This window comes from Ornithorhynchus anatinus, chromosome 10 (assembly GCF_004115215.2).
Source record: "Ornithorhynchus anatinus isolate Pmale09 chromosome 10, mOrnAna1.pri.v4, whole genome shotgun sequence".
Classification (NCBI taxonomy): Eukaryota; Metazoa; Chordata; class Mammalia; order Monotremata; family Ornithorhynchidae; genus Ornithorhynchus; species Ornithorhynchus anatinus.
The window spans coordinates 14,059,859-14,084,170 of NC_041737.1; the positions used below are offsets into that span (position 1 = coordinate 14,059,859).

At 39.8% G+C, this 24,312-nt stretch overlaps 1 protein-coding gene across 4 annotated transcripts in view; it reads left to right on the forward strand.

The window, feature by feature from the left end:
• The window catches only part of PCCA (propionyl-CoA carboxylase subunit alpha), a 323,266-nt gene that overhangs the window by 160,127 nt on the left and 138,827 nt on the right, over nt 1–24,312 (forward strand). For all 4 annotated transcript variants that reach the window (XM_029073673.2, XM_029073672.2, XM_029073674.2 and 1 more), the window contains 4 exons: nt 1,205–1,273; nt 3,650–3,725; nt 17,036–17,146; nt 22,415–22,517. In XM_029073673.2, the coding sequence (XP_028929506.1) occupies nt 1,205–1,273; nt 3,650–3,725; nt 17,036–17,146; nt 22,415–22,517 (359 nt within the window). The remainder of the gene's footprint in view (nt 1–1,204; nt 1,274–3,649; nt 3,726–17,035; nt 17,147–22,414; nt 22,518–24,312) is intronic.

Genomic DNA, 24,312 nt, shown 5'->3' on the forward strand with positions numbered 1-24,312 from the left:
CCATCATCATACCCTCATGTGAGTACTCTAGACAAGAGGTTCTACATGTGGTCCCTTGATAATTGCCTAAATTAAAATATTAAAGGCCTAACAGCCGCTGTGTTGACCTTTTTCTGTCTTGCTGCAGACAGATGAGCTGCGGTTGATTAGAAAGGTTTCTTCCCACAGGTGAAGATCTCTGTGAGCTTCTGGTCTTCTCTCCACCCCCTCTTTACAATGTAGGCTATCAAAGTCCTGCTGATCCAGCAGCTTCGATTGAATTCTTCGGTCCTCGAGATCCGTTCTGCGGGGTGTGTCTCTCGGCCTCGAATGTTTTGATTAGCTTTTAAATGCTTCAGATTCCAAAACCAGGCAGCAACATTTTAATAAATATTTATTCCCCAGGAACCGCTCAGTTTAAAAGTTCTTGTGTGGCTAACCTCGATGAAATCAAACTGGGAGATGAAAGCAAGAATCAGCATTGTACTAACTAACTTGTTGGCTGGTTAACAGCAGTCAGATTCTTCAAAAGAATGTTTTGAACTTTTGCCTTTTTTTTCATGGAAATTGCAGAATCAGAGCTTTAATTGGGGCAGTGTTCTTACAAAGCAAAACTATGGAAAAAGCTGTGTAAACATGAAAGCCTCAAGGGAACAACGGCATCAGAAAACAATGTTTACAGTTTAGCGGGTGAGGCAGAAAAGGAAAGTGTCGCAGACATGAAAGCCACATTATCAGTATTCCTATAGAGCTCATAAGCAGAGTTCCAGGGTTCCTGCTGAATGTGTCTGAGTAGGGTCCCCAATGCAAGGCTCAGAAGGTTTCCTTGGGAATATGATAACAAGGGGCGATCGCCATGAGCCAGCTCTCCGGCGGAGGACTCCGACAGATCATTTCATGCGGCCTCCGATGGTGCTAAGTCAGAAAAACGTTCTAACTCACGAAATCTACTTTTTGGCATCCTTTTCCCCAGTGGAGATAAAGCAGGTGTGTTGTGCTGTTTGACGGATCAAAGCGATCTGCCTAATAATTGGTAGAGGAACGCCTTTTGTCCTTTCTGAAGAGGAGACGCGTTAACTTTAGCGTCAGGCATTCGCGGGCGTTCTGTTTAAAAGGAAATGCCGTTTGACGACTCCACACCGGTTGCTTACATAAAATTTGTTCCTTTCAAAAATTCATAGAAAACACAAAGGCATTGTCATTGACTTTTTCTTTTGTTTTCCAGGTCCGTGTAGACAGTGGTATCCAACAAGGAAGTGATATAAGCATATATTATGATCCGATGATCTCAAAAGTTAGTCGCATTTTTAAACTTCTCTTTTTCATCCAAGAATAAGTTTCTTTAGGGTTAAAGTTTTGAAAGGAGACTTTCTAGAAAAATGTAATCTGTAAAATTTTGAAATCTAAAGCTATGATGGTGGCCACTTCTGCTTAAATTTTAAAATATAATGAGTTTTGCAAAAAGCTACCTGCAGCGTGCCTCAGTGGAAAGAGCCTGGGCTTGGGAGTCAGAGGTCGTGGGTTTTAATCCCGACTCCACCACTTGTCTGCTGTGTGATCTTGGGCAAGTCACTTAACTTCTCTGTGCCTCTTTTACCTCATCTGAAAATGGGGATTAAGACTGTGAGCCCCTCGTGGGACAATATTTACCCTGTATCTACCCCAGCGCTTAGAACAGTGCTCTGCACATAGTAAGCGCTTAACAAATACCATTATTATTATTATTATTGTACACTGCATTATGTTAAGTTGCATTCAGTGGCATAGATACAGGAGAATCGGGTCAGACTCAGTCCCTGTCCCACATGGGGCTCGAACTAAGTGGGAGAACAGGTTTTAGTCCCATTTTACAGATGAGGAAACAGAGGCACGGAAGTTAAATGACTGACCCATGGTCACACAATAAGTGAAAGAGCTGGCTTGTGCTCTTTCCCCTATGCCATGCTGATGTTCTTGAAGTGTTATGAATCATTTTAAAATGAAAACAGCTGCAAGGGAGGACAGATCTGCCTTTTGAGACTGTAAACTTGTCCGTGAGGAATGTTCTTTTTATTGGGAATATAAGTCTGCTATATTGTATCCTCCCAAGCTCTTAGTACAGTGCTCTGCACATAGTAAGTACTCAATAAATACCATTGATTTTGAGGATGAGGTTCTCCTCCTTACTTGGCTTAGTATTCCTGAATAAGCACTTGGTGAGTAGTTGTTGAACGTTTACTTCCATATCTCCTGTATTGTACCTCTCCCAAGTGCTTACTAATGATTATGGTATTTGTTCATTTATTCATTCATTCAGTCATATTTATTGAGCACTTACTGTGTGCAAAGTACTGTACTAAGCGCTTGGAAAGCACAATTCGGCCACAAATAGAGACAGTCCCTACCCAACAATGGGCTCACAGTCTAGAAGGGACTTTAAGTGCTTACGATGTGCTAGGCACTGTACTAGGCACTGGGGTGGATACTAGCAAATAAGTTTGGACACAGTCTACAGAAGGGCTCACTAAATAGCACCCAATGATTGACTGAATTAACCTAGAATCTTTTTTTCTAAAAGGTGCCTTTAGTGGCCCACTAACATCCAAGGGAATACAGGAAGGCCTGGGTCAGGTGATGGGTTTTGGGTCTGTTGCAGGTCAAAGGATTTTCAACTTGCATTTAAATAGGAAAAGTACTACTTCCTGTTTAGGGTTAAGCCCGTCAAAGGGCACGGACTGTCTCTATCTGTTGCTGACTTGTTCATTCCAGGCGCTTAGTACAGTACTCTGCACATAATAAGCACGCTCAATAAATGCTATTGAATGAATGTCTCAAAAATTTGGGGTGCTGCCTCCAGTGTCGACTGAGATTTCCCCAGGCTGGAATTCCAGAGAGAGGGAACTAGAAAGATTGTGAGAGGGAATGCTCCAGGCTGGGGAGTGGATGGAAAAGGCCTAAACTTTGTGTTTGGGCCAGTGCATTGTAGGGAGGGAGGAAAGTTTCTGAAGGGGGCGAAATAGCTTCTGGGTGGAACACTTTAATCGGAGAAAACAGCAGGAAAGGCTCAGAAATATAATAATAATAGTAATAACTGTGGTATTTGAGTGCTTACTGTGTGCCAGGCACTGCACTAAATTCTGGGGTGGATATAAGGAAATCAGATTGGGCACAGTCCCTGTCCCACATGGGGCTCAGAGTCACAATCCCCATTTTACAGATGAGGGAACTGAAGGACAAAGAAGTAAAGTGACTTGCCCAAGGTCAAAGAGCAGACACTTGGCAGAGCCGGGAATAGAACCCAGGTGTTTTTTACTTCCAGGCTGTGCATAAGTGCTGACAAATAGTTCCCTCTCTATAGCTGCAGTTGTTAGCACTGTAAAATTCAGAGGTCCTCCAATTTTCAGAATTTAGTGGCATTAAACTATTGAAATCAAAAAATTTAAATATCTGTGAAATTCAAAAACTATCCCTTAATCTGTTTTGGGCCTCCATAGTTTGCAGGAGTCTTAAGACCATGAAAAATGCAGCCAAGTTTTAACTTACACATATACTCTAAAAAAACAAAAATCAAAATACATCATCCCTACCATGTAGGTTCTGTGAGCAGGTGAATGAAATTTTTGACAAGATGTCACATTTTTCTGCAATAATCACTTTGGGTTTTTATCTAATCTACATACTTTCCTTTTAGCTAATTACATATGGTTCTAACAGAAGTGAAGCATTGCAGAAAATGGAAGAAGCTCTCGATAATTACGTCATCCGAGGTAACTGAAAAAATTTGGATTGTCATTGTGGTATGCTGGCATCAATTTCAGGAAAACAGCTTGAAAATGTAGTAATTAGCAAATTGAATAAAATTCCTCCCTATTAAGTGCAAATTAAACCTTGAAAAGCTTGCGTTAATTAAGTGAAGAATACAAATTAAATCTAAAGAGATTTCATTTTTTCTTTGTGTAATTATTTTGTATATTCATCCTGAATTGAATAATTGGATTAAATTTACTTTTTATGGTTGACTTCCAGTAAGAAAAAAATTCTAGATTTGCATTTATCATCACAAGCATTCAGAGAAATACAAAGAGTTAAGTATGTTGAAAGAAGTGTGAATCATTAACAGTTTTACAGTCATTGAATTCTACGTGTTAGTTTCCTACCCCTACATTTTTCTAGCTGCAAATATTTTTTATTTTAGGGCTTAGCATGAATCTTAAATTCATGAAGAAGTAAAAAATGATGGGTTGTAAAAAATTATGGGTTTCTATAATTTAGACATCATAAAATAGTAACAAGTAAAATAATAGAAGCAATGTGGTCTGTGTTGTCCTGGAGAAGTGTTTAAAGTTATTTGGGCATCTTACACATTGGCAATTTTTCTTTGTAATCTTAAGCAAAAGGCCCATTTTATTATACATTATTTTCAGCAGAGTTTACATAGTGCGGGATTAGGCATTTAATTGATCAAATTATGGGATAATTTCTTCACTTAAAGAAAATTTACATCTCCTCACTCTCATTTTCACATATTTTGACAAAAGTTCTCATTTTTGTTCCCACTTCTGGGCCAGAAATGTAATAATTCATCCCTGCTTCTGGTTATCCTGAGTATTCAGATTTTGCACATTTCAGGTACCAGAGATTGCTCAATTTGATTAATATACAATTTATGTGCATATCAGAGAAGCAACAGGAATATTAGTATTTACCACGCAGTCTTTTTTGTAATAATTAGTTTAAATAAAGGCCAAAGGCCCAAGCATACAGCTGTTGGAAGTATCATCTGTGCATCTGAATGTTAACGGGAGGTTTGCCACAGTCTCTATGTATTTCCTGAAGCTTATTTACTGAAGGCAGGTTTAACAAGACTTGTGTCTATCAGTTTTACAGTTAGTTTCATTGGTCTAACCAAGCCTAAGGTCTCGAAATAATTTTTCAAATGGTGGTAAATTTACTGAATAGCTAGAAAATTTCTTACTATATTTTTAGGTGTAGAATGCAGGAGGAGAAAGGACAAGGAATCTAGCGATCTGGAACTTGGTAACTCCTAGAGCAGAGCCTATCAAATAGCTTTGAAGTCTCGGAGGAAGAATGATAGGTGCATCTCTTAAATCCATAAATTTATCTTAATGATAGTCACTGCTCTTGTCATGTAATCAACTTGCATTGGCTCTACTCCACAATGTGAATGAGGTAGCAGAGTTTGGGCTTAAGCTTTTTGAATAGAGTATGACTATTCATGCATTTGCTGGGGTTCCTTTGCCAGTTGTTATTTTCACAAGTCTTCTATGAAAGATTAGGGTAGAGCACTCCTTGAAATCCTTTAGCCCTTTATTAGGTTTGATATTATTAAGAAGTCCAGGACTGACTGCAGTTTGAACTAATGGCTGTTCTTAAATATGTTTCCATACACATTTCCCGTTGGACATTTGATATTTGCCCCAACCCCACAGCACTTAGGTACATATCTTTAAATTATATATTATAAATTACTTTTGCGTAGTAATGTTTTTTCCCCCCGTAGACTGAAAGCTTGTGTGAGCAGGAAACCTGCCTGCCAATTCTGTTTATTGTGCTATCCCACCTGCATAGTATAGTGCTCTGCATATAGTAAGCATTCAGTAAATATGATTCATTAATAGATTTCCTTTCCTCTCTTATAATTAGATATGTGATTCTAAATCAGCTGAAAAATTTTGTCAGTGATTCGTGTGGAACTGCTCATCCCTAATATGCACGTTGTTATTTAATTTACATAGGTCAAGACATTATTCCTCATTTAATCAATATTATCGTTCTTTCCTTTTTGTTCTCTTCTATTAAGAATCAAAAGGTTTATCTTACCCTTTTATCCCCTGTCACCATCTTAGACATTGCTAAGTTGGCTCATTATTGGATGAGGAAACATGGGAGAAGATGGAATTGACTTGTAGTCAAACAGCAGGTGAGACCCTGACTGTTCAGTGGCAGCCATCAAAGTTGAAACTTGTGAAATAGTCCAAGTGAGGTCAGCATAAATCAGAGATTTACAGAAAAAACCTCATTCATTTTTACAGAATATTTTAAGAATATCCTTTTTAAATAACCTCTTCTACAATACTCTAATATTTTTAGAATTTTTGAGGTTTAGTTTAAGAAATTACCTTCACGTGTAGCTCTATTACAGCTTGATTTTCTCCCTTGTTGGGCAGAATTTCAGATGTGCTAATGTAAATTAAAAGAATCAAATCTGTCTGAACGGTCAAGTTGAAATGCTTTTTTGATCTAGTGAATCTTTATCCCTAAAACCCGCTCTAATGCCTGGGTTTTACTGCACCTAACTGGACAGCTCACTTGGAGGACTGCCCAAGTCAACACTCAGACATAATGAATAGAACAGAGAAAGCTGCTCAGCACCTGAAGTTCAAGTCACCGGGAAACCTGAGAGAGAAGGTCATGAGTGCTCAAGAGGTGGAGAAGCAGGGCTGATGATGAATGAATCGGTGGGAGAGGTGAGGAAGCTGAGATTTTAGCTTTCTCGTAAAGTAGGTGCAAGTTTCAGCTAGTTAAGTGTTATACCTGTGCGGTGACTAAATAGGAGTCAGTTTTTTATTTTTAACTGGTATTTGTTAAGCACTTACTAGTGCCAGGCACTGAATTGAGTACTGGGGTAGATACACACTAATCAGGTTGGACACAGTCCGTGATCCACATGCGGCTCACAGTCTTAATCCCCATTTTGCAGATGAGGTAACCAAAGCACAGAGAAGTGACTTGCGCAAGGTCATATAACACTCTACCCTCTTCCCCATAGCACTTAAATTCATATCTGTAATGTATATATCAAAGTGTGTTTCCCCCTCTAGACTGTAAACTCGTGTGCTGGAATGCGTCTACAAATTCTGATTTTTTTGTACTCCCCCAAGCTCTTAGTAAAGTGCTCTGCACACAGTAAGTGCTTAGTAAATGCGATTGATTCTCACATTAATTGATTTTTATGCTGGCATTAATTTCAAGGTAATCAGTAGTTATGCAGATAGTGTTTTTTCCACTTCACTTAACACAGTTAAAATTTTAGTAAGCTATATTGGATTATCTTTGAAAGAGATGTTTAGAACTCCAGTTAGATATACATGGCTAGATACAGAGTTGTATTTGGGAAAGTCAAGCTGACAGAAGCTAATACTAAAAAAAGGGCTAATCAACACTGAATGTGTTTAGTGTCGATAAGTATTTAGGGTGAAAATGATGCTCTAGAAACAAAGCCGATGAAATAATTTCACTTATTGTTGTAGTGTCCAAATTGGTTGTTGCCTGAAGAATGAAATGCAGCTTTCCTTTTTGACAAATTTCGCTGCATGCAAAATCTAAATGTCCTTAAAACATTTTTCATATTTTTGTTGGTAACTTTTGAAGAGGAGAATGGAAGCAGGTTATTCTGCATCATTTGAAATTCTTTGGAGAAATTGTGTGTTTTAAGTACTTTAGTACATCAGCCCCTCTCCTTCCTCTTAACCTATTCTTCAGTAATATTACTTAATTAAACTATAGGTGATGATTTAAGACCTTAAAGAAAGTGATTTTAAGAGCCAAATTCATGATTTATATGTAGATTTTGAAGAAAAGTGTAATCATAGTAAATTTGCTGTCTTAAGTCTTTGGAAAAGAGGAACCACAAAGCTGCAGTTGTGATTCATGCTTATGTACCATCTGAGTATTTAACCTTTTAACTGGGGGAAAGGTAAAAGATAGTTTTATGAAGGAAATAAAATGATTTTTTTTAGTAGTATCTTTTGTCAAGTAGCTGCCCCGATTACCAAATATGGTTATTTTTTTCTGAGGTGATTGGAGATCCAGTCAAGAAAAAAGCAATATTACATACAGCACAGATATGGGAAAGTTCAATTTAAGTTCTGAGTTTGTATGAATAACCAATGCCTGTTAGCCTCTGTTTGATCCTGTGAGTGTGTGCAGTGAATGTCTGGCCCATGTTTTGGAAGCAGCAGGTAGTCAGGAGCAAGCGGCTCTAGGGATCTTCATGCCTGTGGCCTGGTAGTTATTCACACACAGATGGAGACCTTAGGAACTTTGACAGAGGTCACGCTAATGGCAAATCTCAAACTTCTCAGCTTCTGAAGCCTTGGGGTGGCACAGATTTTATGTCACTAGGAACGTCGTTGAGGCTGTTAGCATTTAAAAAGTAGATCCACCACTCCTTTGGTGTAGTGTCGTTGGGGTAGATACAGACTTTTATTGTACTTGGAATGCAGAAAAAACATATGTAAATTTTAACTTCAATAATATAGAATACATACTTTACGAACATTGAGATTTGCCCAATTTCATTGAATTTACCAAAGAAGAGGTCTTTTTAAAAATGATCTGAAAGTGTTTCAGAATGCCCTGATTTTTCTGCTCTTTGTGGCTTGGAATGAATTAAGGATTTATGGGTGTTTTTGATTTCAGGCCTTTTTGGGCAATCAATTGAGACACCAAGGTCTCTTGTCATCTGTCATCAGCTATCATCTCACCAGGGATTTTACAGCATTTCTGGGAAGAAAAACAGGAGATGATCTGCTTGCACATTGTAGTGTTGTACATTTTGCATTCAGTCAAAGTCAGAAAATGATTATTTTGTTGTGTTTTAATGACACTCCTACAATAGCAATTAAAAGATTAAAAAAATATATTTCCATGCTATAACTTGCTTTATTTACTATTCAAGGGGGTCTATGCAAAGAATCCAGCATCCCCTACGTGTCTGAGTGACTCTGCTCTTTGGTATACAAAATATTGGTCTTATTTGTTTCTAGTCACGTTAGGAAACATGTTGTAACATTTCTTTTTATCTTTATTTTGAGTGTTTTGGTTTTTTTTTTGATGATTTCAGAATGGAAATATTTAGGCAAAAATTTAATGCCTTTGGATGCCCTGAGTCATGACCTTGACCCTAGGTGGCATTGAAACTAATGTTACTTTTATCAGATAGTCAAAATCCTATGGTTGGACTGGTTGGAGAGCAGTTAATGACTCATGAATTGGTTCTAGGAGTTACATTATTTTTGCAGTGAGGCCAGGATTTGATTTCAAGTATTGAGAGTGGTTGCAAAATTGGCCTCACAGCGAGCTTGAAAATTCATGCTAACAGTAGACTTGGGGGAAAAAATGATGTAATTTGAAATGGTTTTATTTAGTAGGTGAGGATACTATAGTGCTTACATTAAACTGGGGAAAATGTTGAAGTCTGAAAGAGATTTAGATTCCATGTATCTAAAGGGAAATAGGGGTAAATTGGAAAGTTTCCAAATTGTGATCTATTGTGAAGGTAGTAATGTAATTTGACCCCAAGGTTCATCTTTGGATCTTCTTCCCTTTTTTAAAATGGTATTTAAGTGCTAGGCACTGTGCTAAGCACTGGGTTGAATGGAAGGTAATCAGGTTGGACTACCTGTACAGTCCATATCCCATATGGGACTCATAGTCTTAATCCCCATTTTACAGATGAGGTAAACTGAAGCACAGGAAAGTGAAATGATTTGCCCAAGGTCACACAAGTGGCAGAGAGGGGATTAGAACCCAGGTCCATGCTCTTTCCCCTAGGTGACATTGCTTCCCTCTTCTATTCCACATTTACTCTTTCCCTGAGGGGTTTACCTCCTTGGATGTGATATGCAAATAGATCCCAATTTTACAGTTATTATTATTAAGTGCCGTCAAGTAATTTCCAATTCATAGAGACTCGTGGATATGCTTTCTCCAGAACGTCCTGTCTTCTGTCATAACCTGCAACCTTTCTAAAGGTTCTTCCGTTATCATTGTTATGATCTCTATCCATCTAGCTGCCTGTCTGCCTCTTCCACGTTTTCCCTGGACTTTTCCTAGCATTAGTGTCTTCTCCAGACAATTAATTTTACAGTGGTAATCCTTAATTTCCAGGTCTCCCTCTTCCCCCTGCATCTCTATCCTGCAATTCTCACTGCTTACAGAACATTTCTACTTCCATGTTTTGTCTTTTAAAGCTAAACATGTGAACCAGAATCCACCAGCTTTCTGTTTATTACCCCATCAGCCCTCTCTAGCACTTATTTACTTATGCACATCCTCAACAGCTATGCATATATATTTGGGCAATCGTGCATTTAATTACTGATCTGATTACCCTCTTTGTAAACACTTTTGATTCTGTCTCTTCCATCAAAACATGGGCTCGCTGTGGGCAAGGAATGTGTCACATGCTTCCTTCCCAAGCATCGGAAAAAAGTCACTGCTATGTACCTCATTTACCTCAGCTGTAAAAAGTGGTTCATGGACTGTGTCCAACATGACTACCTTGTATCTATCCCAGCACTTAGTACAGTACAGATAAGTAAGTGCTTAACAAAATACCATAAAGTACTAAGTGCTGGGGTGGATATAGTTTAATCAGATCCCACCTGGGGCACTCAGTCTAAGTAAGAGAGAGAACACATTGAATCTCCATTTTACAGATATGGGACCTGAAGCATGGAGAAGTTAGGTGATTTGCCCAAGGTCACACAGCAGACATTGGAACCCAAGTCCTTCTGACTCCTAGGCCCTTGCTCTTTCCATTAGAGCAAGCTGCTTCTCCAGCATACCTTAGATATCTCCTGAAAGTCATCAGTGGCTTTGCAGTTTGATTTGCACCCTTTATTTACCCCTCCCTCAATGTCTATATCCCCCATCGAGACTCTAAGCAGGGAATGTAGCTACCAGATCTGTTATCAAGGTATGGTCAGATATTTCAGTGCTTAGAACAATGCTTGGTATATAATAGGTGCTTAACAAATACCATCATTATTATTTTTATTCATGAGTTTCATAGTCTTCCATTCCTGCCACATTCTGCCCATTGGCTGACACTGGCCTTATGGTAACAGTGGGTTGCATACTTTAAGCCCTGATTTGAGGAACTGGGGTCTGACCTCCAATTCCAAAACTCCTGACATCAAAAAAGGACTATGTGAAGCTCTGGGGGGAAAGTTTGGTTGCCCAGGTGCAACCTTTTCTCAACTCTTGCTGACTCAAATCCTCAAACATTTCCTCCTTTAAATCTATTTAAAAGTCATCTTCCTCCAGTTTCATTTTGATCGCAGCTCTTCCCTTCTCTGAATCCAGCAATGGCTCCCAGTTGCCACTGATGAAAGAAAACTTTTGATTATGTTCTTTAAAACCATCCCTTTCTTGGTTTTCCCTTAATAATTTAAGTCATTTCTTTGGACCAGGTTCTTCAAAGTCAAACTACACAGATAGAATAACTAATTTTGAGTTGAGAGGTAAATTTGTGCTTGTCCTTTTTGAAGTCATCTTTTAAGAAGCAGCAGTATGGTCCAGTGGAAAGAGCGTGGGACTGAGAATCAGAGGATGTGGGTTCTAATTTTGAGTCCATATGCTTGCTGTTTGACTTTGGGCAAGACACTTCAGTTTTGAACCTGTTTCCTCATCTCTAAAATGAGGATTCACTACCTTCCTATTTAGGTTTATGAGCCTCATTTGGGATAGGAACTGTGTCTGACCTGATATTGTTTGTTTATCCCAGCGCTTAGGGTAGTGTTTGGCTCGTATTAAGCCCCTAACAAATACCACAGTTACTTTAAATATTTTATGTGGTTTGTAATTTGTCACATTTTCTCATTATCAGTTAACTCTTGCTAAGGGTCCATAGTCTCACAGATCTGACATTTTCATTATTGTGACCAAGTACTTTCAGGAAACCCACACGTACACATATACACACCCACACCCCTCCCCTCAAAGTTGGGTATTATTTCTAATTTACACATATACACACCCACACTTCTCCCCTCAAAGTTGGGTATTATTTCTAATTTAATAGACTTCAGAATAAGTTTCATGTCTGCTGGATTTTTACGGTTTTTACAGTAGCTCCAGAAGCAAATCAGAACGGCTTATGGTCTGTAATAGACAGCTCTCTGTCTTAGTAAACTCTCTATTGTCTGCTTCAAAATACAATATCCCTTTTATCTCCTTAGAAAAACCCCATCCTCTCACCTCAGTGTCTACCTAGTTTCTTAACAAATGAGGGGAAAAATTCCTGCTCCCGCTGGGACAAAAAAGAATCCTCTCCCTCAGGCAGGCCTTACATGCCCTACTCTGACCTTGATTAATCTTTCTCCTGTGTCACATAGGACTATCAGTCATCAGTCAATAGTTTATTTTGGACATGTATGGGTAATGGAATTAAGCAATTAAGAAGTACAATGGAATCAGAATAAATGATCCCTGCTCACAAGAAGCTTTCCTGAAATGGAACTTCTGGGATATATTTTTTTTAAATGGTATTTGTTAACTGCTTACTATGTGCCAGCCATTGTACTAGGAGCTGGGGTTGTTACAGGCTAATAAAATTGGACACAGTCCATGTCCCACATGGGACTCACAGCCTTAATCTCCATTTTACAGATGAGGTAACTGAGGCATAGAGAAATGAAGTGACCTGCCCAAGGTCACACAGCAGAAAAGTGTCAGAGCAGGGATTAGAACCCAGATTCTTCTGACTCCCAGCCTGTGCTCTGACCACTAGGCAACCCTGCTTCTCAACACGTTTTTCCAACATATTCATCCATTTGCCAACCGATGTTTGTAATTAGGGTGGAACTTCTTTTTGAAGCGTGGAGTCCCAAACAGAATTGGATGCCACATATCATGCTCCCTCTCTCCTCTCCTTCCCAAGTGCTTTGGGCTAGGTGCTCCCATTTATAAAGAAGCTGTGATGGGGGAACTGTCTGGAGCTCAAGCAGTGTTGCCTGGTGGATAGAGCACGGGCCTGGGAGTCAAAGACCTGAGTTCCAATCCCCACTCTGCCCACTGTTTGCTGTACGTGGCTGTGGACACTTTTCATCTGTAAAATGGGGATTAAGACTGTGACCCCATGTGGGATGAGGTCTGTGTCAAACCTGACTGACTTGAATGTACTCCAGCACATATTACAATGCAGATAGTTAGGGCTTTGCAAACACCATTAAAGAAGAGTTGCTTAAGCCAATTACTTTAAACACTACGGTGCTGGCTAAAAGCTGGGATTCAGAGGTGTTATCCCTAGTTTTAGGGCAGTCCTCTGTGGTCCTGCAGCATCACCGTATACTTTTTTTTAAATAAAGGTATTTGTTAAGCACTTACTATGTGTCAAATACCATTCTATGGGCTGGGGAAGGTACAAGTTAATTAGGTCAGATACAGTCCCTGCCCTGTGTGGGGCTCATGGCCCAACTAGAAGGGAGCATGGGTATTCCCATTTTACAGTTGAGGAAACTGAGAAAGTTAAGTGACTTCTCAAGGTCACACTGCAAGCAATTGACAGAGCTGGAATTAGAACCCAGGTACTTGTGACTCCCAAGTCCATGCTCTCTCTTCTTTAGTCTGTGCTGCTTCTTGTTGAATGAGATGGTATCCTCTAGACTGAGTTTGTTGTGGGCAGGAAATGTGGCTACCAACTCCCAAGCACTTAGTACAATGCTCTGCGCAGAGTAAGTGCTCAGTAAATAATTGTTTGATTCTTATAGACCTTTCTGAACTTACATTCTGCACATATCATTACTCCTCACTGCATCATCCGAAAGTTAAAGCCCTATTCTCTGGATCCTCAGGAATCTGGAATTTGTGCAGATTCAACCCTCTACTTCCTCCCTTTGCCCTCTCTAATGTTGTCAAAAAAAGACAAGCTTTGATCTGAAGAAAAAAAGTGTTTAATATTTTCATTTCAACCCCAATGGCAAGGAGATACTCAGAGGCAGCAGGGGGGAGCCGTGGGAAGAAAGGGTTGACTGCAGCCGCCCCCAGGCAGATCGAAAGAGGCAGAGAAAGGGGGAGACCACTAGGATGGGGATGCTAAGCTTAATGTGCACCTAGCAAAAACCAGCCACAAATCAGACAAATAAAAACATCTTGCCGAACTCTAGTAAAACAACGTCTTAAAAAACTCTAATTCAGACTGGAGTCACCATGCTCCTTCTCCTTCCCTTTAGTCTAAATTATGGATGTTTTAGATGGTCTCCTGAATTTAGCATCCATGGCAGTCTGATATGTCATCTTTACTGCATCCTTATTTTGAAGTTTCCAGTGCACAGTTTGACCCCATATTATTCTGAAATAACTTGGAGACGCATACCTTTAGCTGCTTTTACAAATCTGAAGCACCTAATTCATGCACCCTAGCATATTAACGTTAATATGTTTTTAATTGAAATAGGGGAATCATAAGAATGGAGGGAACCTAAAAATAGTATTTAGCTCCTCTCTTTGTAATGATGGTTCTACGTGTGCTGGGGTAGATGCAAACTAATCATGTTGGACAACGTCCCTGTCTCACATGGGGTCACTGTCTTCATTCCCATTTTGTAGATGAGATAACTGAGGCAAAGAGAAGTTAAGTGACTTGCCCAAGATTACACAACAGACAAGTAGTGGAGCAGGGATTAGAGCCCAGGTCCTTCTAACTTTCAGGCCCATGGTCTGTTCACTGGGCTGTGCTGGATTCTCCAAGCCAGATAGATTTAGGCAACCAGTTTTTGAGGATTTCTTGGGAAGTGAACGCTGGCTTTCTCCTACAGTGTATCCCTTAGGAACTAATGGATTTTTCTTTACTCAAATTCTGAGTCTCTTTGCCCTTGGAATTACTGTATTTACCATTTCAACTCCGTATTTTTCAAGCTTTTTTTTTTTGATAGTACTAGTTGTATAATTTGTGGCTCCCCTGAGTCCTTTGTTCCATCCACTTCCTGCTCCTTAGTTGCCTAATCTTTATTATTTCGGTTCTGAGGATGTTGTGAAGGAAAAACTGACAGGATTTGGTGAAAGACCGAGGATGCAGGTTGAATGAGAGAGATGAGTCAAGGGTAATGTTAAGGTTACAAGCTTCTGAGACAGAGAGGATGGTGTTGTGTACCGTAATGGAAAAGTCAGTGGGAGGGCAGGGTTTGGGTGGGAAGATGAGGAGTTCTGTTTTGGGCATATTAAGTTTGAGATTCATTGAATTCACTCATATTTATTGAGTGCTTACTGTTTGCAGAGCACTGTATTAAGCGCTTGGAAAGTACATTTCAGCAACAAATGAGATGAGATGTTTGAGATGTCGTGGGACATCCAAAAAGAGATGTCCTGAAGGCAGGAGGAAATGTGATAGTGCAGAGGAGGAGAGAGGTCAGGGCTGGAGAGATAGATTAAGGTATTATCCATGAAGAGATGGTAATTGAAACTGTGGGACCAAATGAGTTCTCCAAGGGAGTGGGTGTAGATGGAGAATAGAAGACCCCAAACTGAGACTCCCACAGTGAAGGCATGGGAAGCAGAGGTTGGATAAGTAGATTGAGAAGCATAGCCTAGTGGAAAGCACACAGGCCTGGGAATCAGAGAACTTGGATTCTAATCCCGACTCCACTGCTTGTCTGCTGTGACTTTGGGCAAATCACTTCTCTGTCCTTCAGTTTCCTCATCTGCAAAATGGGGATTCAATACCTATTCTCCCAATTACTTAGAATATAAGCCCGTGTGGGACCCAGTCATCTTATATTCCCCCATAGCACTTAGTACAACTTCTCTGTTGCTTGCAGGGTTCGCGGGTTAATAATAATAATAATGTTGGTATTTGTTAAGCGCTTACTATGTGCCGAGCACTGTTCTAAGCGCTGGGGTAGACATAGGGGAATCAGGTTGTCCCACGTGGGGCTCACAGTCTTAATCCCTATTTTACAGATGAGGGAACTGAGGCACAGAGAAGTTAAGTGACTTGCCCACAGTCACACAGCCAAGTGGCAGAGCTGGGATTCGAACTCATGAGCCCTGACTCCAAAGCCCGTGCTCTTTCCACTGAGCCACGCTGCTTCTCTAAGTTGGAATTGGGGTTGGAATTGGGGAAGCAGCAGCTCCTCTATAGAGTCGTGGCCTGAGTCAGTGGCTCAGTGGAGCCACTCGCTCCATCAGGCCCTATGCGGTTGGGAGGCAATCAAACTGCCCGGTGCTGTCTAGGAGCCTACGGAGCAGCTGCATCAGAATCTGCCCTGACCCAGATTGGAGATGTAGAGGATGAGAAAGGATGCAGAGCTAGAGGAAGACTAATGCTGTGGCAGATAAATAAGAGTTAGTTGACTCTTAGTGGAATGGAAGACAAACAGGAATAGGTGCGGGGAGGAAGTTTTGCTGAGATTTGTGCCTCCATCACCGGCTCTGCAACCCCCTCAAACTCCGTGAATTTTCCAATTTTTTTGTGGAGAAACACTGGATTAAAGGAGCTGTTATACTCTTCAGTCTGGAAAAGACAAAATAATAAAACAATTTAGCAAATTAAACCAAAGTGGACTTTGGGAGGACAAATGTTTCGACTTAGATTACCATATTTTGGGCACATAATCAGGAGGACTGATTCTCTGGCGAAGACACTAATGCTAGGAAAAGTCCAGGGAAAATGTGGAAGAGGCAGACCAGCAGCTAGATGGCTAGTGTCCTTTAACAATGATTACGGAAGAACCATTAGAAAGGTTGTGGATTATGACAGACGACGGGATGTTCTGGAGAAAGTATATCCATGGAGTCACTGTGAATCAGAAATGATTCGATAGCACATAAGAATAATAATATAATGGTCCCCCTGAGTAACTACCTAATGAGGACACTAGGGGAAATGGATTTGAATTGCAACTGCAAGATTTACTTAGTTTTGTAAGGGAATGAAATGCCCAAAGATGTCAAACCTTATTTCCAGGTGTTTTTTTAGAAAGAGAATTCTCATCCACCTGGGGTGGATTAAGTCTGGTTCTACTGCCTCTGTGAAATTGGTCAATCAATCAGTGGTATTATGAGCACTTAGTGCGTAGAGCAGTGGAGGAAATACTTGGGAGAGTATACTGCAGTAGAGTTGGAAGATTCAAACCCTGGCCTCAAGGAGCTTACAGTTTATAGGGAAAGCCAAGCAAATGGACAAATTGACCTCGTAGGTGTATTTCTGTCCCACGATTATATGATTCTAATTTTGGATTTTTCATGGGTGTAATATTGCCAATTAGCTGTATGTGATTCTGTTTCATTAGATTGGTGAATCTAATTCCATTTTATCCTATTGTATTTTTAGGTGTCACTCATAATATTGCTTTGCTGAGAGAAGTGATAATCCACTCTCGCTTTGTTCAGGGGGATATCAACACTAAATTCCTTTCTGATGTGTATCCTGATGGTTTTAAAGGTTTGTATGCATTAAAATATTTTTAATTGGGAATGGAATTTCTAAATTTGATTTTTAATTGTATGACGTGAAGTTTTTCATTTCAGAAATTAGCAGTGATATCATTTATGTTAAGCTTGCTTGATGAAAATGCATATAATGCTTCTCTATTTAAATTGCGTCAATGTTAAAAACGATGAAGATAAAATCGGTCCTAGGTGATACATTTGTGTATCTTCGAAAAATTAAGAATGGCACAAAAAAAGCAGCCGAGGCAGGAGAGCGAACTAGTCTCTGCCCCTTGTTGGCTTCCATGACTAACAGTTGGAAGTAGAAGTGTGTGTAATTTCTTGGTTCAGTGGGTCTGCTTTGATGTTATTTCGAAGCTTTTATCAGGTGCATTTATTCTCCAGGCGTTTGGCATTCGGCCTCTTGGATGGTTTGGATGTCCCTTGGTGATACATTGGTTTTATCACTAGTGAAAGTTTGGAATTTATGAAGTAATGAGCAGGTCCATACTTGTTACCATGCATAGGCCTAGAAACATGAAAAACCATCAGGTATCGCTGTTGGACAACATTGTAATAATATGGTGTCACTACTTAAATCTTGGCTGCATTCAGGGAGAATTTTCCTCTTTTGAAAGCATAATGCAGCGTTGATGATTACAAGCTGATGTTTAGCACATTCCTGATATATAGCACATTTATCGAGCAGGAGGAGTTAGCTTTCCAAACCCATGTGGTTCGGTGATTTTTCTCCTTTTCAGCATCACTGCTGACACAGGAAATCTCCCATGACAACCAGCTTGCCACAGATTGGTACCTCTGCGATGAGTCTGTCTAGATCCAGATAGAATCTCTTCCTCTTCCTTGCCACCCATCCTAAGTGGGGTGTTTGCAATGATGGTAGAATAGTGCTTCCATTTTGGAGCTAGACTTGGGTCATTATGCACTCCTTTGCCGGGTTTGGAAGGCTTGGAGCCATCATTTGGTTGTAAAATTTTCTACTGTGAACCTTCCCTCAAAAAAATCACAACTTTGAGGTTTGTGAATTCTTGGTCCCCTGGAAGTAAAATATATTTGTCCTCCTGGTTTGATACCCACCTAAAACACCCCCTTGGTGGTTTAAAGAGAGTAATCAATCAATCAGTGGTATTTGAGGGCTATACTAAGCGCTTAGGAGTCTACCATACAATAGAATTAGCAGACACCTTCCTTGCCTATCACAAATTTACAGCTAAGTAGTCAATGACTGTAGATCTCTAGATTGTAAGATCGCTATGGGCAGGGAAAGTATCTACCAACTCTGTTTTATTGTATTCTCCCAAGTGCTTAGTACAGTGTTCCACACACAGTAAACTTTCAGTAAACTCAGATGATTGATTAAGTATTGATTCCTACTGTAGTTCTCTCCCAGGGCTTAGTACAGTGCTCTGCACTCAGTAAGCATTTAATAAATACTATCACTGCTCTCTACTATTATAGTGGCTGAAGTTCTGAATTAAGCTCTTGGAAAAATGCCTAGACATTGATTCAGACCTGGTCACTGAGCCAGAAAGGACTCAGTCTAAGAGGAGAGAGGAGGATGACACACACTCACAGAAAAAGTCATCAATGAACATGAATCTGAACCAGGAAAGAAATGGTAAAATTCAACACCCAAACAGTATTGGCAGTAGCTTAGTCCCTTTTCCCTGTCAAACCCAGTTCCACCAGTTCCACTAGGCAGTGCTACTTTTATCACTATCGTACTCTCAAAAATGCATAGTGCAGTTTAACACTCAGTGAGTATCTTCCTCTTTTGAAAGCATAATACAGCACTGCTGTTTACAAGCTGATGTTTAGCACATTCCTGATATTTAGCACATTTACCGAGCAGGAGGAGTTATCTCTCCAAACCCACGTGGTTCGGTGATTTTTCTCCTTTTACTGATTAAATTTTTTCTATGAATATTAATCTGGAATCATCCTTGGTTCTAAAATGTCATTTACTTAGGGATCCTAGTTTGAAGCTAGAAGCGTTTAAGACAGAAGTTCTTGAATGGCACTGGGTATCAGAACTGGTTCCTAGAGCCCTGACTTAGAACTCATTTTGCTATACATTCAGGGGTCTCTGTTTCTGCAGGGGTTTGGTCTAGGAATGTAGTGGGGCAGTGACAAGTTATGGGTGGGAAGGATTTTGAAGAAAAATGCTGATCAACTTGAAATATGAAAGCTGTATTGTAGGAATTGTATTAAATCATATTTCCACAGATTTTAAAAAGTGTTGTCTTTTAAGGAAGGATATGATTGACATTTTCTGATCTTGTAAGATTTGGAACCTGTGGGAATATTTATAGAAGGTCAGTCAATCGGTGGTATTTATTGGGCGCTTATTAGGTACAGAGTGCTGTACTAAGCACTTTGGGAGAGAAATAGACACGTTCCCTGCCCATAACGAGCAGTGTAGTGGAATGGACATCACAGAACCTGGGTTTGAATCCTGGACCTTCTTGTGTGCTGACCGTGTGCAATTCATTTAACCTTGCTGGGCCTTTCTTTCCTCTGTAAAATGTGGATAAACTACCTGCTTTTTCTCTCTCTTAATTTGTAAACTCCAAGTGAGACAGAGACTGACAGCAATCTGATTATGCTCTATCTTATCAGATTGTTTCGCATCTAGTAAGTGATGAATAAGTTCCATAATTATTAAGTAGTTTCCCTAACCAGTTGAGTTAAAGGTAGAGAGTAAACTTATATAAGCATACTGCAGGATGAAAATGAACAAGCTAATTCAGTAACATCTGAGAAGCCTAATGGATAGAGCATGGGCCTGTGAGTCAGAAGGACCTAATAATAATAATGTTGGTATTTGTTAAGCGCTTACTATGTGCCGAGCACTGTTCTAAGCGCTGGGGTAGACATAGGGGAATCAGGTTGTCCCACGTGGGGCTCACAGTCTTAATCCCCATTTTACAGATGAGGGAACTGAGGCACAGAGAAGTTAAGTGACTTGCCCACAGTCACACAGCCAACAAGTGGCAGAGCTGGGATTCGAACTCATGAGCCCTGACTCCAAAGCCCGTGCTCTTTCCACTGAGCCACGCTGCTTCTTCTAATCCTGGTTCCACCACTTGTCTGCTCTCTGACCTTGGGCAAGGAACTTCACTTCTCTGTGCCTCAGTCACTTCATCTGTAAAATGGGGATTAAGATTGTGAGTCCCATGGGACATGGACTGAATGGGCAACCTGATTTAGCTTGTATCGACCCCTGCACTTAGTATGGTGCCTGGCACATAGTAAGCGTTTAACAAATACTGTTAAAAACAATCTGCAACTTAAACATAGCTCCATGTATACTGTTGACATGAAATTTCAAATTGGTTGTCAACAGTGGGAAGAGGAAGGAAGGGATGCTGCAGATAAAGAATTAAAGGAAAGGATTGCAGTTAAGGAAAAAAAAGTGGATAAAGATCCATTGAATTTAACAGGTGTTGCTTCTGAGGATGATGGTATTTGTTAAGCACTTACTATGTACAAGGCACTATACTAAGAAGTGGGGTGGATACAAGCGAATGGAGTTGAACACAGTCCCTGTCCCATGTACAGCTCACAGTCTCAATCCCCATTTTACAGGTGCGATAACTGAGGCCCAGAGAAATGAAGTTACTTGCCCAAGGTCACATAGCAGACAAGTGGTGGAGCCGGGATTGGAACCTATAACCTTCTGACTCCCAGACCAGTGCTCTATCCACTGGGCCATGCTGCTCCTGATGAAAAATAAAGGCCTAGGGTGAAAAAGTCACTTTCTGAGATCATATGCAAATGCCCAAGAGCTTGGGGGTGAATTCTCATTCCAGAAGGGTTCAGGATTTGATTCTTGTTTTGTTCTTATTTTTGCGTTTTGGGCCAGTATATCAATCAGGAGTATTTATTGAGTGCCTACTCTATGCAGAGCACATGGAATTCTCAGTACAGGGTGTATTCTGTTGCCGACTTGTTCATTCCAAGCGCTTAGTACAGTGCTCTGCACATGGTAAGCGCTCAATAAATACTATTGAACATTTTCATTGCTGGAAGTGTAGGTTCTTGGGAGGGCCTCGGAAAAATGCGGACAACTCCTCTGGTCACCTTCATACTCGTATTAATCATTAGCTTTTTATATGTTTATCATGATTTGATTTTTACAGTTAGTTGCCCTTCACGTTCAAAGGTGCCATCTTACCTGTGTTTCAGCCTCAACCTCCCTTCTGCAGGGGGTATTGGAAGTTATGTCATATCCTTGTCTAGGAAACTAGATGTTGGCCATTTTTTTGGTATGCAAAATACTGGAGCATATTTTTCAGATTGCTACTTATAATAATCTTGGTGCGTTCCAGTGCGTATGCTTCATCTTTCTAGTAAGGCACTTAGGGAGATATTATTTAACAGATCAAAACAGGAGGAGAAAAATTTCAGTTTCTCATGCATTCCAGTCAAGGTGTAGATTCTCCTCAGCCTCTGAATTTAGGGACAAATAAAAGTGGCATAAATCTGTGTGCTTTTCTGAAGAAAAGAAACCAGGTAGAACTTTGCACATAGTCAAATGAAAAATTCAGTATGGTTCCTGTTTCCAGGGTTTTGTAGCAAGGCAGAGAAACACCTAGTTATAATTGAGGAAATTTGCCATTTTGAAAAGGTAATGGACTGAAATAAATACTGCATATTTTGATGTATTCCATTGTACAGATGGTTCTTTACCAGTGCGAACTACAAGTCATAGAGTGACATTTTACTAATGAAAACAAGATGCTTCATCAGTTACATTTTCCTTCCCCTGTCATATTGTTTTTAACATAGACTCTAGTGTTAACAGTAGGGCTGTTTTGTATGAAAACACTATTTAAACCAGGATGGTAAACGTATGCCATGCTTTTTTAATTAATAAAAATTTGGACTCTGGTTATTTGATCATATAGCATCGTTACTGATTTTGATTAAATATATATTGTATGAATTTAGAAAGTAGTGAGAGAGATTTGGTCATTGCTAAGAATTTGATGCTTTTTTGTGACATTTGTTAAGCACTTGCAATGTGTCAAGCACTGTTCTAAGAGCTGTGTTAGGTACAAGTTAATTAGGTTGGACATAGTCACTGTCTGATATGGGACTCATGATCTAAGCAGAAGGGAGAGCATGTATTTAATCCTTGTTTTACAGGGAAGGAAACTTGCCCAGGGTGACACAGCAAGTAGTTGATACGTATATAACTTGTTTGCTTCATATTGATATACTTATAATGCTTCTTGTTATTATGTTTTTTGTCCAGGGCACAAGTTGACAGAAATAGAAAGAAAGCACCTATTGGCTACAGCATCATCTTTGTATGTGGCTGCCCAGTTAAGAGCCCAACAATTTGTGGGTAATCCAAGGTAGGCCATCATAGATATTCAGATGTGCTGAATTGTCTGGGAGAGAAACTTCATAGCTTTATATGTAGAATGAATTGAGTTTCCTTGGAATTGCCTTTTATAATTCATTCCTCTTTGTTTTAATATGGGAAAATCTACAGTTAAATGTTGCTTTTTAAAAATAGTATTTGTTGAGCTCTTACTCTTAATCAGTCATATTTCTATGTGTGGAGCACTGTACTAAGCACTTGGGAGAGAACAATACAATAGAATTAGGAAGCATAACGAACTAACAGTCTGAAGTCTGTGTTCCAGATGGTGAGACTATTCTTTTGTTAACAGTTGACCAAATACTGAATGCAAGTTTTCCAAGTGTTTGCCAGATGCAGTCCCAACACTTGATGGTCACATAAATATTCTGATACAGAGTAAAAAAAAAATGAGGTCAGGGTTAGAAAGGTAGATTTGGGCATCATCAGTATAGAGATGTGATATTTAAGCATTTGGAAGAGATCATTGGATTAGATTTTAGACCGTAAGCTCGCTGTGGGCTGGGAATGTGTGTGTTGTTATATTGTGCTCTCCCAAGAGCTTAGTTGAGTGTTCTGCACACAGTAAATGCTTGATAAATATGATTGATTGGAGTTGGTACAAATGTTCCTGCTCAGAAGGAGTTTACATCCTAGAGGGGAAGAAATACTTTAAGAATCCCTTGAAGCTCCTCAGTATTATAACAAAATGAATGTCTACAATAACCTGCAGTGGGGCATTGGAATATATCAATAAGTGCTTGATACCTATTCTGTTTCTTTCTGTCTGGTCTATCCTTTACCCTGTATCGGTTTTGCAAACCCACTTTAAAGGAGATATGGAGAAATTGGAGGTGGGTCAAAAAGTCCAAAGAAAATAATGAACTGTTTGGAAAAATTAACCCAGAAAGGAATCAGAGTTGGAATTATTTAGTGTGGAAAAGAGTGGGAGGGTGGAGCTTACTTCTTTTAAAGCAAACAGGGAAATTTTTTAAACTCAATTCACTAATATGACTACTAATTCTAACTTGACATGATCAAAAATTTTGTACGTGGAGTTTAAACATTGATAAAAGAATAAGATTATTTTGGCTGTCATGTTTTGGAGTGGTGAACCAGTTGGAAATATTAATTTTAATTACATTCTTTCAGGCACTGGGTCAAATGTTTATCATAATTTGATTTTCCATATTTATTAATACTACTACTACTAATAATGGTATTTGTTAAGCACTTATTGTGTGCCAGAGTGTTCTAAGCGCTGGGGTAGATAAAGGGTAATCAAGTTGGACACAGTCCCTGTCCCACGTGGGGCTCACAGTCTCAATCCCCATTTTACAGATGAGGGAAATGAGACACAGAGAAGGGAATTGACTTGCTCAAGGTCACACAGCAAACAAGTGGTGGAGCTGGGATTAGAATCCACAACATCTGTCTTCCAAGCCTGTGCTCTTGCCAATTTAGGCCATGCTTTAATATCTATAGGCTCCTGCCCTCCAATTCTTTTAGTATGCTAAGTTCTTCCCCTCTTGCCTTTCTCACAGAAGACTTCTTGGATCCTTATTTTAATGAGAATTCTGGAAAGCCGCCTGGTAAAGAACCTACTATTAGTCCCCGTAATCAGTGTCATGTATTGTTTTATAGGGTAATTCATTTGCTAAAAATCGTGAAGATTTTGGAAAATACGCTCCAAAATTTGGACATTGAAATAGATATTGCCTGTACTCCCCATAGCCATTTCCAAAACTAGGTGGCCTAGTGGAAAGAACATGGGCCTGCCACTTGTC